This window comes from Misgurnus anguillicaudatus, chromosome 24 (genome assembly GCF_027580225.2).
Source record: "Misgurnus anguillicaudatus chromosome 24, ASM2758022v2, whole genome shotgun sequence".
Lineage (NCBI taxonomy): Eukaryota > Metazoa > Chordata > Actinopteri > Cypriniformes > Cobitidae > Misgurnus > Misgurnus anguillicaudatus.
This window is the reverse complement of record NC_073360.2, coordinates 15,943,512-15,965,922: the sequence shown is the minus strand read 5'-3', so window position 1 is coordinate 15,965,922 and position 22,411 is coordinate 15,943,512. Positions and strand designations below refer to the sequence as shown.

General features: G+C 38.4%; 2 protein-coding genes across 8 annotated transcripts in view; one reads left to right on the top strand and one right to left on the bottom strand.

The window, feature by feature from the left end:
- The window catches only part of caln1 (calneuron 1), an 85,533-nt gene extending 79,421 nt beyond the window's left edge, over positions 1 to 6,112 (top strand). For all 4 annotated transcript variants that reach the window (XM_073862700.1, XM_055196177.2, XM_073862699.1 and 1 more), the window contains one exon: positions 2,504 to 6,112. In XM_073862700.1, coding sequence (XP_073718801.1) covers positions 2,504 to 2,631 — 128 coding nt within the window. In that variant the 3' untranslated portion in view covers positions 2,632 to 6,112. The remainder of the gene's footprint in view (positions 1 to 2,503) is intronic.
- A 3,446-nt stretch (positions 6,113 to 9,558) lies between these two features.
- galnt17 (polypeptide N-acetylgalactosaminyltransferase 17) overlaps positions 9,559 to 22,411 on the bottom strand; it is a 34,640-nt gene continuing 21,787 nt past the window's right edge. For 3 of the 4 annotated variants that reach the window (XM_073863470.1, XM_055196163.2, XM_055196162.2), the window contains 7 exons: positions 15,490 to 15,687; positions 14,998 to 15,115; positions 14,696 to 14,881; positions 14,463 to 14,600; positions 12,564 to 12,659; positions 11,679 to 11,840; positions 9,559 to 11,581 (listed from right to left, as the gene is read on the bottom strand). In XM_073863470.1, the coding sequence (XP_073719571.1) occupies positions 11,432 to 11,581; positions 11,679 to 11,840; positions 12,564 to 12,659; positions 14,463 to 14,600; positions 14,696 to 14,881; positions 14,998 to 15,115; positions 15,490 to 15,687 (1,048 nt within the window). In that variant the 3' untranslated portion in view covers positions 9,559 to 11,431. The remainder of the gene's footprint in view (positions 11,582 to 11,678; positions 11,841 to 12,563; positions 12,660 to 14,462; positions 14,601 to 14,695; positions 14,882 to 14,997; positions 15,116 to 15,489; positions 15,688 to 22,411) is intronic. The other variant, XM_073863469.1, reaches the window with a different exon arrangement.

Here is a 22,411-nt window from a genome sequence, read left to right as displayed (position 1 = left end):
GTCATTTATATAATATGCATGCACCTATTTCCAACATAAGACAGAAGTCTTACTTACCGCGTGCAACTCGTGACCCGGTTGGGAAAATCCACTGCATCAAACACACAAGCAAAACTCCACTGCTACCCCGGATAATAAACTATATCCATTGTTTCCATAAGGCTGGATTTCGTCTCCTTACATCCAAAAACACACTTCTTCTTTTGTGCTATTGTTGAGTTTTGAAATTAAACAAAGCTGAGTCACGTGATAAGTTGTTTGCAAGCTCTAGCGTCTCCCGCTGATTGACGGGTGGGCGGGGTTTTCCGGGGGAAGTGCCCATATAAAGAAGTGATACGTATAGAAAACCCCTGAAACGTCAGTTGGACCTGTAATCGAAAAAAAACTTTCCGAAACTTGTACGAACCCTGGCGAAGTGAAAGAGAAATACTCTGGAACACGTCCACTTGCTTTTTTGACACTTTGCCTACATTTAGGATGACTAAACAACTCTATAATTGTGTTAATAAGTCTGAATGCATGAAATACCATTGAACCACCCCTTTAAAGTTGTCCAAATAAAGTCCTTAGCTCGTGCATCCACTCATAAAAATTTAAGTTTTGATATTTACTGTAGGAAATTCACAAAATATCTTTATACAACATGATTTTTACATAATACCTCAATGATTTTTGGCATACATTTTGACTTAAATTGGTACAAATATAGCCGTGTGTCTTAAAGTGATAGTTCACCAAAAATTAAAATATTGTCATTATTTACTCACCCTCAAGTTGTTACAAACCTGTATCAATTTCTTTTGTTTTGCTGAACACAAAGGAAGATATTTATCATAATTAAGCAGGAAACAGAACACAATTGACTTACATAGTAGGAAAGTGAAATACTATTGAAGTCAATGGTCCCCAAATCTGATTTGGTTACAAACATCGCTCATAATATCTTACTGTGTGTTCAACAGAAAAAAGAAATGTGTACAGGTTTGAAACAACATGAGGGTGAGTATATGATGTATGAATTATCCTCTAAACTATTCCTTTAACTCTTTCCCCACCAGCGTTTTTTTTAAGTTGCCAGCCAGCACCAACATTTTTCATGATTTTCACAAAAGTTTAATGCCTTCCAGGAAATGTTCTTCTTTAAATATTTAAACATACAATATATCAAATAAAAGAACAGATCCTCTACTTAAAAAAGGTTTCATCTTACTTTCAGTAGTTCTCTTTTTATCATTCCTCAAATATGGGTAAGTTGCTTCAAAAACACCAAATTTTGAGCAAAAAGCTGAGATAATTCCGTTTTTGTGAAGAACTTTTGATAGAGATCAGATCCTCAAAACTGACACGGACATACAGCTGTTTGCCCTAGGGTGATACTTCCGGGTTTTATAAGTTACCGGGAATACTCGTCATTGGCAGGGAAGCGTTTTCTCTTAATTGACGAGTTAACTCGTCAATGGCGGGGAAAGAGTTAGTTTTGTGCTCCAGGGTCACATATTTAATTTATAAAATGTATATTACAAATTCATTTGGTGTTGCCAATATTGCATAAATTGCGTACTTGTGTAAACATAATGTGTACGTTTTGTAGCGATGGCTTTTTGTAGTGTACTAGTGGTAACTGCAGTGCTTTTAAGCATTTTTAATGTTTAAAATGTGTTGAACATGCAGCAAAATATTTGATCTTGACTTTTATGCGTTCCCATAAATAATTTTTTTTCAAAAGTGGGGCAAAAACTAAATGGCCTTTTCCATGTAGACATTAAATGACCATGTAGACATTTAAGAGATTTTATTAGGATTTTTCCTTCATGTGGACAGTAATATCATACACATTTCATTTTACAAATGCAAACAATATCTACTTTTCCTTATTACCGTGCCTCCATTCTGCCATAACCAGGCCACCGATTGGCTGCAGGGGGAGGGACTTTGTCGGAAGGAGGACTGGAGCGGAAAATGATATCACGGCGTGAGACTGGCACGCAATCTGTCTCGCTGTGTGTTCCAGAAGCACCTAATAACCGCCTCTATTCTCAGCTCAGACCCCGAATCTCATGAAGCCCGAGCAGAGCCGCCACATGTGCTCAGGTGGACCTAATTTCTGTGTTCAGTCCAAGCAAAACGCCTCTCCATCTTGCAGCTGCAAAGAAACATGCTTCTTTATTTAGACAGGTCAGATTGTCAGATGAAAGGCAGTCAGCTAGAATGCAAATCGACACCTACACTATCAGCCTCAGCTGTAAGGAGAAAATGCATTTCAGTGTTCTGATCAGGATGTATGCGAATCAAGGGCGATTCCTCAGAAGAGATGCAGTTTAGACCAGCATCCATTTTTTAATGTCGGTCCAGGTTGGGTTAAAAATGCCCACTGCAAGCTAATGCTAACTAATGCTAATCACCTGCCTCCTTCTGAATTTTCAAATAGTCTGTGGTTTTTCTAATCCTGTTCATGATCTGATGTGACTAAACACTCTTTGTCTCTCCTGCTTGTCAACTGCAGTTCATCCCAAAAAGAAGAACCGGCAGACGTGCGTGCGCAAGAGCCTGATCTGTGCTTTCGCCATGGCCTTCATCATCAGCGTCATGCTCATCGCAGCCAATCAGATGCTGCGCAACGGCATGGAGTAGCGACACCACTGTGAGCGGGGCGGAGCCTGCATGTGCATGTCTGTCGATGAAGTCATTTCCTAAAACGATCAAATAAAACGAGTAACCAAACACCTCACTACTGAGAAGAGGAGCTTTTTATCATTTTTTTATTCTCCTGTTATTTTTCCACGAGGACAAACTGACACAGGAAGTTATGCCAGCATGTTCACGGGGTTTCATCTTTCTGGCAGGGATTTAAAAGGGCTGACTTTATGCTTTTTGTGACACCTTCGTTCCCTAATGCAATAACATGCAGGAGTTCACAAGCACCTCACCTGCGTTGCCGTCTCCTCTGTGGCTGGAGTTTTCAGCTGGGATTCGGGTCTGCCGTCGATGTAGAAAAGCAAAAGTAATTGGCAACTCATTACACCTTCGCGAAGGGAAGTTGCAGCATCCACTCTGGAGACTATTTTCGTCTGCACTCGCCCGTGCGCATTACGGGCTCTGGGGATTGTGGGAGGCTGGGGAGACACAGTGCTCTATGTAGTCCATAATTGAATCCATAATCGTCTGCTCCAAAAGTCCATGCGACACAGATTTGAATCATTTTAAATGTGTTTTGCTGTTTGATTGCGTGAGGAGAAATCTCAAATGCCATCTTATCCCGTCTAATACCTTTCTACTGTGGGTTTGTCATGAATTGTGGATGAGAATGCTGTTTACTTGAGGTTTGTAACACTTCGGGGCACATAAAGGGATAGTTTCACCAAAATTGAACATTTTGTCATTTTTAGATGTTTGTAAAGCTTCATTCTGTAGAACACAAAAGTAGAAATTGGTCAGGAACATTTTGGTCACTTTTAACAATTACAGTAAATTGGTAAAAAAAAGTGGACAATATCTAGTCAATACATTCCAAGTCCAACCTTGAACTCTCATGAATGCAGCAGTCAGTACGTTTGTCTACAGGTTTGTCTGATTTGTGAACCTGTTGCTCTTTTTTAGAGTTGAATCACTGAATCAGTTGATCCCGTTGACATAAATTGTTCTGAGGCTCACTAAAATTAGTGAACGATTTCTTAAAGGGGACATATCATGAAAATCTGACGTTTTCCATGTTTAAGTGCTATAATTTGGTCCCCAGTGCTTCTATCAACCTAGAAAATGTGAAAAAGATCAACTCAGTAACTTAGTTTTGGTAAACCATTTTCTGCAAGCATGTGAAAAAATAGCTCATTGAAATTTGGCTCCCCTTGTGATGTCAGAAGGGGATAATACCGCCCCTTAATCTGCACTATCCAACCACAGCACTGGCATTTAGTGCAGAGATCACCCAAATTGGCACATTTTTGCTCACACCTATGTTATAATAAACTATCTATATGGTATTTTGAGCTAAAACTTCACATATGTACTCTGTGGACACCAAAGATTTATTTAACATCTTTAAAAAAAGTCTTGTGAAATGTCCCCTTTAAATTTTTTGTTTCAACCCGTAGTTGGGTCAAATATGGATGTTTCTTGGTTAATTTTAACCAGTGGTTTCCTAGACAGCAGACGACCTTGGGCCGGATCCAAACCGGAGCTGCTGACTTCGGTGCGTCATCTGCTATCTAGCTACCTGACTGTGTGTTGAAAAAAACTAGCAAAAACCTAGCATTTTTTAGATTGTGAGTTATTTTGCAGTGTTGTATCTTCATCCTCCATACTTTATTTCTTATTACTGTTTACAGTATCTTCATACCCACAAATCCAATTACAGAATAGAAGAATGATCTTTATGTTTACTCATCATTAAAGGGATAGTTCACCCAAAAATGAAAATTCTGTCATAATTTGCTCACGCTCATGTTGTTCTAAACCTGTATGAGTTTCTTTATTATGTTGAACACAAAAAAGATATTATGATAAAAGATGGCACCTACAGTTGGCTTACAGTATTGACTTCTAATGGTGCATTCACACCAGACTCAGAAGAGGCGGCAAGTGCGAGTGATTTACATGTTAAATCAATAAAAAGACGCGAATAGGCATCCTGCTGCGCTTTAAGCTCAAATGGCGCTGCGCGGATGCCGTGTTCCACGCAAATTAAACAAAAAATATATATAATCATCATTATACAAGACGACTTCATACTTTTACAGGAATTAAAAGGATCTTGTTTTAAGAAAGTAAGTGAGGAGTTCGAACAATCTGCACTCTAAAAATGTTCGGTTGTTTTAACCCAACAGTTGGGTTTAAACAACCCATTATTTTGGTCATTTTATCCCAGAAATGTGTTCTGTCCAATAGTGACCCAGCCCTGGGTTAAAAACAAGCCAACATTTTTTTAGAGTGTGGTAAGTTTACTCAATTTATGCTATATAAGCCCCTCCCTTGACGCGAATTTAAGTGTGAATGTCTCGAATGACTAGAATTTCGAAAAAAGCGAGTAAAATCTAATTTTTTCAGCGTCCAACTACGCGCGAATAACACGTTTTTGCCGCATCTTCCGCGTCTGGTGTAAACGCACACTAAGAGCTCCTGCAGATGACATCACACAGCCTAAACTCTGCCTTTTTGGCAGGCAATTGTAGAATGCTTGAGCGCTGCAAGTGAGGTGAAAAGTGTAAGTGACATGCTTGTCAACGCATACTCAAAATGTGACCTCTGCATTTAACCCATTCCATTGAGTGGTGAACACACACACTGCAAGTTGTAAACAGGCACACCTGAAGCAATTAGGATTAAAGTGCCTTGTTCACAGTCACAATCTGCCATGAGACTTGAATCGGCAACTCTCGGGTTACAAGCCCAACTCTCTAACCACTAGGCTACGACTGCATAGTGGTTAAACATTTTAAACCAGACTGTTTAAACCTTACAAACCTTACTATTTCAACATGTTGTATAAAGGCCAATTCACACTGATCCAACAAGTTGGAGTCTGTTGGATTAGTGTGAAACCTCTGTTGGCAGTTGTTGGATCAAAGAAAATGAGACTTTAGAATGTTGGTGTTGGTTGGAGTTGGGTGTTGTTGGACCAGTGTGAATTGGCCTTAAGGGTTTTATGTTTAATAGTAACCCAAACGACATGAAAAAGTTTAAAATGTGGAAAATATCTGCACTGATACATGTTAAAAGGCATTGTAGGTATCTGTAATGTTTCATCTATCAAGTTTTGGATGTACATAGTGTATCTATGTCTTTCACAATAATTAAATAATCGTCTCATCGCCATTGTTTAACCTCATTGGGATGATTTCAGATCACCGCAATGATTGCACATCTCTTTAAAATCCGCAAGGTGGAGCTGCAGCGCCTGTATAAATGAGACAGTATCAGATGACGCTCCTTAACTGACAGTGTAACGCGATACATTACAAAGCCATTCAATACAGTGAAATAAACAGCATTTAAAGAAATGCTGCAAAACTTTGATAAGCGGTATGAACTTTCAGGTAAAACATATATTTTCAAAACAGCAATTCCAAATTTAGGAAAGTGAATGATGCTATAGGATTAGTCAATTTAAAAAAAAAAAAAATTCCAGATAATTTACTTACCACCATGTCATCCAAAATGTTGATGTCTTTGTTTGTTCAGTCAAGAAGAGGTTGTGTTTTTTGAGGAAGGCATTCCAGGATTTTTCTCATTTTGATGGACTTTGATGGACCCCAACACGTAACAGTTTTAATGCAGTTTAACATTGCAGTTTCAAAGGACTCTAAATGATCCCAAACAAGGCATAAGGGTCTTATCTGGCAAAACGATTGTAATTTTTGACAAGAAAAATTAAAAATATGCACTTTTAAACTACAACTTCTCGTCTATCTCCGGTCCTGTGACGCGCCAACGCGACCTCACGTTATTGCGTAATGCAGTGGAAAGGTCACGTGTTACATATATGAAACGCACATTTGCGGACCATTTTAAACAATAAACTGACACAAAGACATTAATTAGTATCAATCGACATACAACAACGTCTGAAAGGTCCTCTTTCTCCACACTTGTAAATACTGGGGCGGAGTTTCGCATACATCATCCGTGACCTCTTGACGTGTTGACATATTACGTGAGGTCGCGCTGGCGCGTCACAGGACCGGAGGAAGACGAGAAGTTGTGGTCTACAAGTGCGTTTTTTATTTTTCTTGCCAAAAATGGCGGTCGTTTCGCTAGATGGGACCCTTGTGCCTCGTTTGAGATTGTTTAGAGTCCTTTGAAACGGCATTAAAACTGTTAAGTGTTGGGGTCCAATAAAGTCCATTAGGGTGAGAAAAATCCTGGAATGTTTTCCTCAAAAAACATAATTTCTTCTCGAACAAAGAAAAACATTAACATTTTGGATGACATGGTGGTGAGTAAATTATCTGGATTTTTTTTTAAGAAAATGGAATATTCCTTTAAGGATCTGTAAGGAATTTATATTTTTTGCAGCCACTACAGACATGTGGTCCAGTACTAATATGACCGTAGGATTGGCTACTATTTAAGGCCTGTTGTGGTATAGTCAGTTTATTTTGAGTGCATTTTTATTTTCAGTTATTTAAGTTTATTTCTTATGAAGAATTTTCAGTTTTTAAAAGATATATTCATTAAACATTATTTCATGAACAAACAAATAAAGTGTGTGAGAATTAAATGTCAAAGCAATAAAACAGACAATTAATCGTCAAAGCCATAAAACAGTTAATCAATCGTTATGATCGCCACTATTTATTAGACAATTAGCCTAACCGTCAGCCAAATTTCATAACCGTGACAGCCCTAGCGCAGTGAACTCTGTTGCCATGAAACTACTGCTGCCGCCATTCATTTTATATTCACTCCCGGCTGTTCTTGCCTGCCAGTATGGTGGCGTAAACAGAATAGGTCACATGACGTCCAGACCTCTATAGTAGAAGAAAAATACATTGGAATCAATGGGTGCCATTAACTGTGTGGTTACAATTATTTATCAAAACATATTTTTTGTGTTTAACAAATAAATGGATGTTTAAAACAACATAAGGGTGAGTAAATGATTTTGGGTGAACTATCCCTTTAATAATATACATTCTTCATTTTAAGTTGCACTGAAGTCATCCTTCAATTGATCTCATGGGTCATAGTAATATTTAATGTTTTGTGTCCAGCACACATTCATATATCTCCCATTTATCCATAAACCCCATTGCATTGTTGATGTCTCAGCAGTTGTATAAAGCCACAGAAATGTAATTTCACAGCAAATGAGATTGTAAAACAGGATGGATTGATATAGTTGAAGTTGGCTGTATCATTGGTATCGATAAGATGGCAGAATATCTGTGCCTGACCCATTTCTCCTCGATCTTGATGTTTCATGGATGTCTCCTCTTGACATACTGGTATGTTCTTTACTGTAATGTTTCCCGAGGTCTGCCTATACTTTATTATGCATGTGAATCTCTGTAAATACTGTATCCTTTTACTTGTGTGTTATTTCTGTTTGTGCATGACAGTTTCAACCGGTACAATCTGCACAGATAGCGTCAGGGCTACAGAGGGGCGGCTGAAATCAATACACATGTCTGCCAGCTCTCAGTTCCCCCCCGGCACCCCTGACAAAAGCCATATTTGTCTGCACATATGTACTGAAGAATCTTAAGGTGCATACACTACTACTATTAATATTATATAACTCGAACCCCTTTTCTCACTTAAATGTTGATCCATGCGTTATTAGACTGAATGTGTGCCATTCTGATACAATGGCGACACCTAGCGGCTGAAGTTTGAATGAATGATTCGTTTACTGTTACTGTTGTCTGAATGTAACATTAGATTGTAGCATTCAAATATATAAATGATATAGAGGGGCTGACAAACAAATATTTATTTATGTGTTTGCATATTTTGATTGATCAACACAATGATGTGGTGAATGTGAAAAATATACATTTATTATATTTTGAGGTTATGGAATGTTAACACATCCTCTTATGTCCATTTATGTCTTTATCTTATTTAAAAACAGGAACCTTTTTAATAAACGGGACAATGATATTGTTTCAAGATATATTTATGACATCAGATCAACTGTGGGATGTATTTGGGGGTTGAAAATCAAGGTGATGGTGTTTGAGGTGTATTATATTATACTGTATTATATTTACCACGATTCACTTATTTATGATAGATCTATACACGTGCATGCAATTTAGCTATATAGACTGTAGTTGAGACTGAGCTTGTTGCAAGCTGCTCATAGACGATTTTATTATTCAAAATTATTCAAATATGTACAGGACACAAAAGCATAGCGTTTATGCAATAAAGATTTTTTTATATAACATTTTGTCTTCTCTATTGATTTCCTGCAAAATCACATCACTGTGCAGGATTTTATGATCTTCACCTATGAGGGTTAAACATTACAGTAATGAGGCAATAATGAATCGTGGTCATCAGTATTATAATAACGGTGATGAAGTGTGGAGGTGTAGTCTATTTAAATGAACATCAAAGCTATAAAGTGAATTGTAGATTTATAAACCGCTTCAACTCCTAAATGATTTATAGCCTAGCATAATATTTAAACAAAACCCACAATCGAGACACTCTGCAAGGGAATCTGGGAAGCAGGACAGCCAGAGTTGTGTTGAATGAGATAAGAATGAATATATCTGCCCTAATTCATGTGATTTAAATGCATAATAAACATCAGCTGAATATTTATCAAGCTTCAGACATGTGAAATGAGCTCATGGCTGGAAGTTGTCAGTCATTCAGAGTCTGAAGCGTCACAGCAGGAGTGTGTGGAGGAGCGCTCACAAGGTTATTAGTATGCACACTGGATGTGCTTTTAAGTTGAAACGGCTTTTTACATAGCAGAAGAAAGCTGCTGGTTTTGACACTTCATCTTACTGTTTATCAAATGCATTATCTTCTATAAGAATGGCACTGTTTGCATGTAGGCATATTTTAGGCTCTTTTGTGGATAATTGGGTATTAAGGACACTGAGCACCAGAACACAATGCTCTTTTTTACCATTTTATTCATAATAATCAAGATAGTACATTTAAAGAAACTGTAGTAACATCTGCACATTAACAGTGTTCTTATGTAACAAATCCCTGTCCATTATTATCACATATTCCCTTCGCCTACAGACTGGCCATGTGTTGCTTCAGAATGAGGTTCATTTCAACAATATGACTATTTAATAGCAGCTCAATATGGTTACCATAGTTACTGTTACATTGTTTCCTGCACACGTATCATAATGTTTTCTGTGCACATAATGCAGAAAGAAAATAAACGACCTTCTCTGACCAGACAGCTTATTTAAATGTGTACTTAGTAATCTCTCTATTATTATGAACCATATGTTTAAACTATATGTAGAGTAATGTCACATACAGTTAGGTAAAAAAAGCTTTATTTTGAAAATGATGAAAACTTTTGCATGACGTTACATTCACTTTAGCCTGACAACTGTAAATATCAGCCAACGCAGTATATTTGAAGAGTTTGGTTCCAAAACGCGATAAACGCAAAATCAGTATTGTATTAAAAAGTAAATTATTAATTTTACGCAAAATCCGATATCTTTGGTGTTATTCTGTCATCTTTTCATCCTTTTTTCCTAAAACACGAAAAACGGCAGTCCTTCTTCTTTGCAAAATGCAATAAATCTGCTCAACAAATCACAGCGCACCATTCCACGCATTGTAAACAATAATGGTGCCGCGTTGAATACACACTGAGTCCTAGTTTTCCTCATTTACTTTGTACTTCGTGATCAACAAACAAACAAAAACAAAATAATACTTTTGATGGAATTGATAAACCTGTGATGGTTTTCTGTGACGGGAAAGATACGTAAGCCATTAAAATCTAATAGTTTACGCAAGAGGCACTCGGGAGACGAAAAAATGCCGGCTGTTGCTTGTTCTCCGACAGTATCAAGTTTCTGTTATGCTAACACATTGACCCCAGGGGATCTTATGAAAAACTTTCCATTATTTTACTCAAGTTAACGAAAATCAAGCAGGAACAAAACATTTTACAGCTGATCGCTGTCAAAAAAGTACAGTGATGACGTCCCAAGGATGACACCAGCAATGTCAGTGTTCTTAATATGACAAAGTAATTGCTTTGATTTACGCCATTTAATGTTTATTTTTTTAATCAGTGTATACCACTAGTCAACTTAATGAATATAATATGACAAAGATGAATGCACATTTATGTATTGATTCAGAAGATTTATAGCATTCTTTTTTAAATTGTTGTGCATTTATTGCATTTTGAGGAAAAAATTATCAGTTTTTATAATAAATCTTTGAAAATCAAATTATGGATTTTAATTTTAAAAATTTGTATAACCTAAAGATGTTATGTGAAAGTTTTAAAAAAGAAAATAGTGGTTTTCATCTCGTCACTTTCTTGGTATAGAAAACACGTTTTTACCCAAATTAGTCAAAATGAATTTATTGCATTTTGGAACCAAAATGCTTCATTTATACTTACTAAGTGCATATAAAGTATATTAAATTGATACCAAAAATAGTTAAAAATAGAATGGAATAAATAAAAATGATTTACCAGCATTTTAAATGTTTGTCTCATGATAGTAACAAAATTTGTATATATACAGTACTACATCTAAAAATAGACTCAAATAATGCATACACTGATATACAGCAGTAGTTCTCAAGCTGGGGGGTAGTGCCGTGTGGGGCCCCAGTTTTATGACATTTTATAAAATACTTTGGCTGAAGTTTGACATGTGGGAGTCCAAACTGAATCCATTTCAAGTTCCTTAACTCTTGATGAATGCCGAAAAGTCCACATTTTTACCATGTTGAAGTCTTATCGAGGGCCATTGGCTTACTCGCCTTTTTCAAGATCTACTGTATTCTTGATGTTCCACTTCTGGCCAGTGCAAGAGCGCAGGACCAAGTCATAGCCGAAGTATAACGTTACATGAAAGTTAACCTCGAGACATCGTCCTGTAGCTCGGTTGACTAATGACCCATTCTTCAGGGCAGAAATAAAAACATGTTATAGATCAAAGGGTAAACAGACCTTTCACACTGTGTACTACTGTAAATAAAAATAAACAACAGTACTTCACCTGTACAAAGTTCCAAGTTTTCGGGCTTACACTGGAGATCATTTCGCAGTTGAGGAGCTGAGGGTGGCTGTTAATTGTATCATCCACCAAACAGCGAGTCTCTTCAATACTGCTTCCCAGAGCACCCAGGTAAAGATATCCCTCCTTAGTGTAGCGGCTCAGCTATAAAACAGGCCACAGAGGGGATAATGTGGTTTTATTTGACTTGGGTAACCAAGTAATATGGCAGTTATGGTTATTTACATATTTTCATTCACAGCTTTCTCAAACTTCAACACCTCTTGGTAAACTTCAAATGTAGATTTCTTTTTTTATGTTTTCAGCATTGTCCCTGATAACGAAATCAGGCCTATATCATATGAAAGTAATGCACATAAATGTGTCCTTACTAGCTAAACAAATGCAGATCAATTATAGTCAATGATGTAACTGGTTACGCAAGAGAGGCTAGCTGGTCAAGTTAGTTAAATAGTCTAAGGTGACATTAGCACACCACTATCTAAAACTGAATAGAATTGCTGCTTTATCTCCATCAGGTGTACTCACGTAATGGACCTACTAAATTAACTAATGAACTTAATGAATATACGTAAGTTCCAATTAAAGCCAGACATTTTGCATCTCCATTCATAGTACAACTTCGAATTTCATCAAACACACTATATTGATACATGAAGACAAAATTCCAATCTGCAAATATTGAGGTTTGCCTATTTCACAGTCACCCTATGATGAACTTAACGCACAAAACTGTGTGACATAAATGTTCCCTGTAGACATACTGTAACCTATTTTCTGCAGACTGAGCTGATGTTTAGTGGAGGTCAGGTCTGTAGAGATGTGCAGCTGAGAGTTGTGTGGCTTTATCTAAGGCGTCAAGCTTACCTGAGGCGTCAAGCCGTGGCAGGGGTATAATATTGCTGAATTGTTTTCCTTTGTGCCCTGGTCCACACACAGATGGGTCACATTGGCATTGCGTAACTAGCACAAATTTAAAAAGATGTTAAGCAAGTTGTTTTTGTTTCAGAAGTTGTGGGGTTCTGATGAGAAGAATTAGTTCACCTAAAACTGAAAATAAGTCTTGATCAAAATTGTCATAATTTAGTCAACTTCCTGTTGTTCCAAGGACACAAGATATCCTCCAACTCAGTGGCGTGAACAGGGGAGGGAAAGGGGCGGGGGGTTCAAGCCCCTGCCCTTTTTGTCTCAAAATTTTATGTGTCTCTCTCCAGTAATAGTAAATAATAATAATTATTATTATAAATATTATAATTAACATAACAATACTATGCAGTAGTTAGCCGCGACTCTTCAAAATAGCTACACGAGCAGCAGGTAAGCTAATACGGAAAATATTAATTTATCCCACATGCTGCTACTGTAAAGGTTGCGACAGCATGCGAGTTATGCTTAAGTAATTAGTAAAACTCCATTCTCATCTTATTAGTTCGGATAATTTCTTGGTAATAAAAGATTGTGGGTAGCATAGCGAGTGCAGCCTGATTCTAGTTGTTTACTTATTTAATGTAAAAGATTGTGCTTAACACAACAAACAATACAGCATTAGAAATGTCTAAAGCTCAAGCGTTTGTATTTGACCTTTGTTTTATTTAGGAAAAGTTATAGTGACAGTAGTGCCTTCATTTGTGTCTCAAGTTAATGTCACAAGAAATTGTCCATACCTGTAAAAATTAAATATGATTAAAGAATCTTTGGATGCTTTAAATGGTACTCAGTGGTTCACCACCCTTGATTTAGCAAACGGATAAAAATCAAGTTCCTGTTGCTGAGAAAGATAAAGAGAAGACTGCTTTCTGTACACCTTTTGGGCTTTACAAGTACATGCGGTTCCCCTATGGGCTTTGTAACGCACCTGAGAGAGAGAATTTTCTGCGACCAGTGTTTCAAGTCTAAATGTTATAATTTATTGCAGTTATTTTGAGCAACATCTTCAACAATTAGAGATGGTACTTCTATGGTCGTCTTCAACAATACAATTTGAAATTGAAATTGAAGAAATGTAATTTTTTCCCCAACAGTACGTGAAATAATTAGGCCATATAATTTATTCCCAGTGAGTATCTACAGATCCAGATAAGATTAATACAGTGGTTGAATGGAGACGTCCGACTAATGTATCCGAGCTGCGTTCTTTCCTGGGTTTTGCTTCCTACTATCATAGGTTTGTGGAAGGCTTTGCTTAACATGCTGATCCTCTACATAAACTGGTAGGAGATCTCCAAGGAAAGGGGAAGAAGTGAAGCTGTACTACTAACACATTGTTGCAAACTAAGTGAACACATCATGCAAAGGATGCATTTCAGAAGCTAAAGCAGAAATTAGTGCAGGTCCCTGTATTTGGATATGTTGACCTTTCTAAGCCATTTGTATTGGAAGTTGATGCTAGTCAAGTGGGATTTGGGTCAGTTCTATCTCAAGAACAAGATGGTCAGCGGCAACCCATTGCTTATGCCAGTAGGGGCTATCACCCATCAGAGAGAAACATATCAAACTATAGTTCAATGAAGCTCGAATTCTTGGCCCTAAAGTGGGCTGTATCTGAGAAATTTTGAGAATATTTATTGGGCGCCAAGTTTGTGGTATTTACTGATAATAACCCATTAAGTTACCTTCAGTTACATTTTTTTTTTGCTAATAGACGTTCATAATAGGATGACATGAGGGTGAATAAACACTGACAGAATATTAATTTTGGGTAAACTAGCCCTTGTAGATTAACTTATCAGATCATGTTGTTCCAGAAAAGCTTTCTTATCCACTTACTTCTCCATAAAACAGAGTGTCGTTGTATATCTTCATCTGTGGATAGATATTGTTGAGGTACCAGTCAAAGCTTTTACACTGAAGTCTTTCCCTGAGCGCTACTCTGTGGGAAATGTCTCCGTAATGAATGCCATGATTCTGCAAGAATGAAGAAAGTTGATGTACTGTATGTTTGAAAATGACTAGAATGGATATATTGTTACAGTATTGCAACTACTGTTGCTCTTCAATACCTTCATCGGGAGATTCCATGCTATATAGACACTAGATTTATGTTGGTCCATCCAGACTTCAGCAACACGAAGGGCGTTTCGCCTGGCATGCAAAGCGATATTACTGTCGTAAGGCTTTTTTGTTCTAGCTATGTGGGCCACTCTGGAACAGGGCAAAACCTCCATGCTGCCCCCACACATCCAGACCTGGGATTTAAAAACACACCAAAAAACTTCAGTCTTGATATAAATAATGCTTTTGTGAAGTAACGCTCAGATATGAGCGCTCTACTTTAGTTGAGATATACAGGTGGCACACTAACCCTGATTCCCAGCTCTATATTTTCACCTCCATACACATCCATGCCTTCGTCCAACAGTCCCAGTTCCTCAAAATATTCCCGGTTTACTACGAACGAACAGCCTATCATTGCGGGCGTCCTGAAAAACAGCTTTTCACACTTGGCATATGCAATGTTCTTCTTTTTCTAAATACTGACAAACTGAGACATTAAATATTTCGATATGTCCAAAATGTCTAAAATATTCAACTGCGTCTGCTAAATGCCTTAATGTAAATGTAAACGGATACAATTGCATTTCTAAGTGATACACAATGTGAATACATGAGTTTTTCTTTATGTTTCTTACAAATTCTGTTTGGTATGTTAATATACTTTTAAAGAAATATTAGTATCACTTTACAATAAGGTTGTATTTGTTAACATTAGATAATACATTAATGAACAATACTTCTGGCTCTGTCTATATAGATCTCTGTCTCACTCTATTTGCAAGAAAAATAAAGAAAATACCTGATGGGTGCACTTGGGTCCCCTTCATTCCACCACTGTTTGTGTGGACTAATATACATACACCACAGCTCCCAGTTATATCCATGGGCGGAGTTATGATAGTGTTCCAGCTCTAATGTGTTATAATTAATGTTATCTATAGATGGCAGAATGATCCTTTTATGGTCCTCCTTGATTCTAGACAGTGCTGGTTCAGCCCTGTAGTTGTAGAGGTTAGATCATTATAAACAAACTGAGTTTCACATTTTTATCAAAAGTGACTTTAAGTGCATCTAAAGTATATGGGAGAGCAGGGCACAACCTAACGCTTTTTGGCTTTGGCTCTGTCATTCAAAAAAATATTTAAGTTAAATTAATTTTTTTTAAACAATTAACACACACAACTTTGCTACAAATGAAAACTTAAAGTTTGTTTGTACCGTTATCGTACAATTACAACGAAAGTGACAGTGATCATTGTATACCTGAGGCTTTATTGTAACCAGTGTTGGGGGTAACGAGTTACAAAGTAGCAGATTCATTCAATTCAATTCAATAAAATTGTATTTATATAGCGCTTTTCACAATACTTAATTGTTTCAAAGCAGCTTTACATTAATAGAAGCAGTAAAAGCACAGAAAAACGACAGATAGCACAACATAATACACGATAGCATAAGCAGTCAAATTTGCTGCGGCTATGACTCGACATTATAAGCGAGCGTATTACTAATGTAACGTCTAGAAGAGGAAGCTAAATTAAGCCCAAGAAGGCTGCCTCCCTGGGGTAAAAAAACCTCTAGGAGAAAAAAACCCCCGGGCTGTTTAGCCGAGGAAATAAATAAAAAAGTCCTAGGAGAGAAAAACCCTTGGGAGATATGTATATACATGTAAACGGATAAGGAGATTAAACGGAGATTAAGCGGGTTCTGCCAGTGATAGTTGGTCAGGCATCAGCTGGGCATCATGTTGAAGGACGACCAGTAGATCAGAGGTGTGCCGACTTTCACATCTACCGGAACTGGGTCTGTTTGTCCCATTGTCCTCGGGGTCGAGGACGAGACAGGGAGAGAAAAACAAAATCATATTAGCGTAGGGGCCGTTCACATGTAATGCAAGTGTCACACAGTGATGTGGTTTAATCAGCCTAGTTTCAGACAGACTAACTATTGCGGCATAATTATATTATCCACAGTTGAGGATTTTGCAAATTGGGGGCCCACTGCGATGGTATCTATGGTAACTAAGGGTCACCTTCCGGTCTTTAAGAGAAAATGAAACTTGTCGACCCGTTTGACTAAGGCCTGTAACCCCACTGTCGTCGTTAATGCAGGTTCAGTGGCAAACGGGTCTATATTTCATACTATTTACAAGACCACGAGAAAACGCCAACATCGCAACCTGACCATACGTGTCAACCCGTTTGACTAAGGCTGAAGGCCCCACTGTCGTCGTTAATGCAGGTTCAGTGGCAAACGGGTCTGTATGGCATACTATTCACAAGACACATGAAAGCACCAAAATCGCAACCCGACCATACGTGCCAACCCGTTTGACTAAGGCCGGAAGGCCCACTGTCGTTGTTAATGCAGGTTCAGTGGCAAACGGGTCTGTATGGCATACTATTCGCAAGACAAAGAAAGCGCCAAAATCACAACCCAACCATACGTGCCAACCCGTTTGACTAAGGCTGGAGGCCCCACTGTCGTCGTTAATGCAGGTTCAGTGGCAAACGGGTTTGTATGGCATACTATTCACAAGACACACGAAACGCCAAAATCCCAACCCGACCATACGTGCCAACCCGTTTGACTAAGGCCGGGAGCCCCACTGTCGTCGTTAATGCAGGTTCAGTGGCAAACGGGTCTGTATGGCATCCTATTCACAAGACACACGAAAGTTCCAAAATCGCGACCCGACCATACGATAAGATAAGGTTTTTATTTATTTATTTGGTTGGTCTGTGTTATGACCGCGAGTGCTTTGTTCCGTACAAATAACTATTTCGAGTTAAAGGCAGGATAGGCAGGAATTATCTAAAAAAAATTTTTACAAATTAGTTTAAACTGTCTTTATATATCAATACAAGTAAAAAGAGAGTATAAAAATCGAGTGTCTGTAGACCTCTCACCACTGTTTTAAACGCAGCTCATTTTTCCATTCACTCCACCCCCTCCCTTCTGGGTTTCTTCTAAAGCCACGCCCCCAAAACACATGAACGCGCGACACAGACAGCTTTGCCGGGAGAAGGATTTACCTCAGACAAGCGGAGAGGAAGAAGCGCGGTACATGTAATAACATCAAGTCACAATCACATGTAATAATACACCTAACTTTATCACTAGGAATATAAACAGATAGGATGGCTTTTAGTACTCACTATTAAGCCAGTGTTTTGCATGGAAGAGTTTCCATGATGAAAGCATTGTTGACTCTGATGAGGACTACACTCCGCAGACAATACAGCTACCGCATCATCGACTCGAGGAAAAGCCACGTGATATTTACTCTCGTTTGATTGCTTCGTTTATTCCTTTTTTGCCTCGTTTGCCTTTGCTGAGTGGATATGCAGGTACTGTGAGTTCTGAATGCACTTTCTCTGCCATATTTTGCTCTTCCTAGAGTGCCTCATGCACGTTCAAATCAATCGGGTGTGCGCATGTCTGGGCAGATCCCATAGCAACCGGTAGTGCCATGGTCGCGAGAGAGAGTGATATTCGCGCAAGCTAATCATTTGTTTCGTCCCGAATGGAAATAATTAGCTGTGCTCAAAACCGTCGTGAGAGGTCTACAGACACTCGAGTTTTATATTCTCTTTTTCAGAGTAGCCTACTTACATTTTAATTATGCATTTGTATATAAAGACAGTTTAAACAAATGTGTAAAAAAGATAATTCCTGCCTACCCTGCCTTTAAGTACCTTTACTAGACAAATTATGCGAATGCTTTGTTGAAGAGAAAAGTTTTAAGTCTAGATTTAAAATGATCGACTGTGTCTGATTCTCGGACATTGGTTGGTAAATCATTTCAGAGCTTAAGGGCTAAGTAGGAAAAGGATCTTCCACTTTTAGACACTTTTGATAGTCTAGGGATAATCAAGAGACCAGAATTTTGCGACCGTAGTGTGCGTGATGGATTGTATTCTGATAGTAATTCTCTAAGATATGAGGGTGCTAGGCCATTTAAAGCTTTGTAGGTGATTAGTGATATTTTAAATTGTATGCGATATTTAACTGGTAGCCAGTGTAAAGATGCCAGAATTGGGCTTATGTGGTCATACTTTTTAGATCGAGTAAGTACCCTTGCAGAAGCGTTTTGAAATAGCTGAAGCTTGTTTACTTGATTTGCATGGCATCCCCCGAGTAGCGAGTTACAATAGTCTATTCTAGAGGTCATAAAAGCATGGATAAGCTTCTCTGCGTCAGATGTAGACAGTATATGGCGTATTTTCGAGATATTTCTAAGATGGAAGAATGCTGTGCGGCAGACGTTGGCGATATGACTATCGAAGGATAAGTTGCTGTCAAACATCACACCTAAGTTCCTAACCGTGGAAGATGGCACCACAGTGCAGCCATCTATGTGCAACTTGTAATCTGACATATTATGTTTGTAGCGATTCGGTTCAATAATAAGTATCTCTGTCTTATTGGAGTTGAGCTTAAGAAAGTTATGTGCCATCCAGTCACTAACATTGCTAATGCAGTCTGTTAGCTTAGAAAACGTGTGTGTTTCACTGGGATGTTAGGAGATGTAAAGCTGGGTATCATCCGCATAGCAGTGAAAACTTATGTTATGTTTCCTGATAATGTCTCCTAGGGGTAACATATATAACGAGAACAGGATAGGACCTAAAACCGATCCCTGCGGTACACCGTATTTAACCAGGGAGTGATATGACTCTTCCTTGTTACATAAACAAAGTGATAGCGATTGGTTAGATACGACCTAAACCAGGCTAAACCAGCCTGACCACTGATACCAACATAGTTTTCTAGTCTATTGAGTAAGATTGTGTGATCTATTGTGTCAAAGGCTGCACTAAGGTCTAGTAATATAAGAATTGAGATTTCACCACGATCGGATGTTAATAGGAGGTCATTTGTAACTCTAAGCAACGCTGTCTCTGTGCTATGGTGGGGCCTGAATCCTGATTGGAGCTTTTCTAATGTACTATTATTTGTCAAGAATGTGCGTAACTGGCTTGCCACTACCTTTTCTAATATTTTCGAAAGAAAAGGGAGATTTGAGATTGGTCTAAAGTTATTAAGCTCTCCCTGATCAAGCTGTGGTTTTTTAATCAGCGGTTTAATAACTGCTAGTTTGAAAGCTGTTGAAACGTATCCTATTTCTAGTGATGAGTTAAAGATATTTAGAACCGGGGTTGACACTACAAGGAATACCTCTTTAAGTAGTTTTGTGGGAACGGGGTCTAATATACAGGACGATGATTTGGATGATGTAACTAGTCTAGAGAGCTCATCTATTGTAGTAGGTTTAAATGAATCAAGATGTTCGTATGGTAGTCTAGTGTTAAGTGAACTAATGTGTAGAGTGGTGGCTGCCTGGGTAGCTACGATGTTTTCCCTAATAGCCGTAATTTTGTTATAAAAGAAGTTCATGAAGTCGTTACTATTGTGTTGAAGTTTACAATTGGTTTCTGTTTGTTCTTTGTTTCTAGTCAGTTTTGCAACTGTGCTAAAGAGGAAACGAGGGATTACAGTAACAATATTACTTTTTTGGGTATTGAAGTAAAGTAACGCATTACACTAATAATATTGGTACCTACACTATAGGAACGCACTTTCCTGCGTTACCCGTTGCCATAGAGATCGATTTGACGTAGCTGCTGGTGTGAAGGGGAGCGGGAAATGGAGACGGAGACTTTCGGCCACTTTGGCGATATTCACATTACTTTCAGTTTATTGCTCGAAAGGACAAAAATATTCATGTGAAATAATGCACACTATGCCCACACTACAAGTGTCTGTCAACTTCTGACAATACAACACTTGTGACGAAAGGTCCTGCTCACCGGTCATTTAAAGGAGTCACTCATCATCAGCTGACCCCGCTTAAACCAGCTAAGCTTTCCTCAAGTTTTGGAGCGCAGCAGGTAAAACAAAACGAAATGAACAGGCTACTGTAGTTGCAGGGTTCCTTGTAGAAGACATGCTTCCCCTGTCGACCACTGAATCGCCCAGGTTTAGAAAAATACTAGATAAAATACCATTTTCACATTACTTGGATAAGTGTTGTTCTATTCCGACATGGAATCAAAGCTTAAAGCTGCCGTCGGCAACTCTGGAGGATTGAGCAGTTTCCAAATGTTTACAATTTCATGTCCCTCCCCCACTACCTCCGAGAACCTCCCTCAGAGCTTGTTCTCGTCAGCGCGTGTGCAAAAGCATACTTAGCAAGAATACTTAGATTACTTACATAACACTCCGAAATACAATCAATGGTTGATAAAGCACAATTACCTGTCGAGAAGAAATGTGGCAAGCTCTGCATCCAGCTTGAAATCTCGTAGATTCCTTTCAAATGCCGGTCCGATATTGATCCTAGTTTTAATACGGTCACAGTCGCTTTCTATCTTTGTTTCCTTCTTTTCATTGGTTGTTTTCCTAGCTCTAGTTGTTAACCGAGAAATCGGAAGTTTGTTACTGAAAGTTCTCTCCGCCATCACGCTGTTCAAACCAAAACAACTATGAATTCAGGCGGATGCACGTGATATTGTAACGCGCGCGAGGGGGATGGGGATCTGTGGCACGTGCAGGTACTGTGATTGACAGGCAGATTTTACACAGCCCTGCGCTGATTGGACCAAATGAACCAGCCTGCGCTGATTGGACCAAATGAACCGGGAGCGGTGGATTTTTGCAAAACAAATAACAGGCTCTAGGAGCTAGAAGCGCGGGTTTTTTTCTTAAACAGTCTAATTGATGTTGTTCTATCGGAGCATAGTGTTGGTTTCAGTGAATATGATCAAAAAATATGATCAAATAAGTTGCCGACCGCAGCTTTAAAAGAACATTTCAGTCCCTGGATGATGTGTGTACCACCGCGGACATTTGGTCCGCCAACAACAAAAGTTATTTAGGAATAACGGTGCACTGGATAGACAGCATTAGTTTTAAACACGAGAAGGCTGCTCTTGTCTGCAAGAGAATGAGAGAAAGACACACTTACAATGTCATAGCTAGCGAAATAGAACAGGTTAATTCAGCCTTTGGACTATCACATAAAGTAACAGCATGAGTCACTGATAATTGATTTTAAAGTGGCTGCAACATTTTAATTATTTACTGTAGTTATCCTGTTATTTCTGGATTTTACGGTCAGGCATACGTATTTCTTTTTGCAGACGGGGATATTGTTCTTATATGGTTTAACAATAAACTCTGCAGAAAGGTTAAGTGATGATAGGGCTATGATGTTTGTCTATGTATCTATGTGGTAAATTAAAGAGCCAGTAAGATGCCAATTTTAAGCGTCCTATCACCGTTTATAAGTCTCGGACAACATGTTTAAATGCATGCAAGGTCAAAAAACACTGTAATTTTCTCAAAATATAAATTTAAAATTACCCCATTTCTCAGAGATCCCCAAGGGATTCGTGTGAAGCTGTTCAACGACTCAGTCTGCCTAAACCACACCTTTCAGTAGCCTACTCTGCTCTGATTGGTCAACTGACAGAGTCTCTGCACAGATCAGTGGCACAGACCAACAATAGTGCAACATGTATTGACCTCGTGCTAACATGATTTACTGAGAAGACATTATCGACATCAATACACATCATTCATCATTAATCTAAGCAATAAAAACGACAACAGAAACTAACGGTTTACAGTCATTTAAGCATTTATGTAAGTTAACCGGGCCATAGCAAAACGTAAGTGCAGCATGCGTTAGCTGCTTGCTAACGTGACTCTCTGAC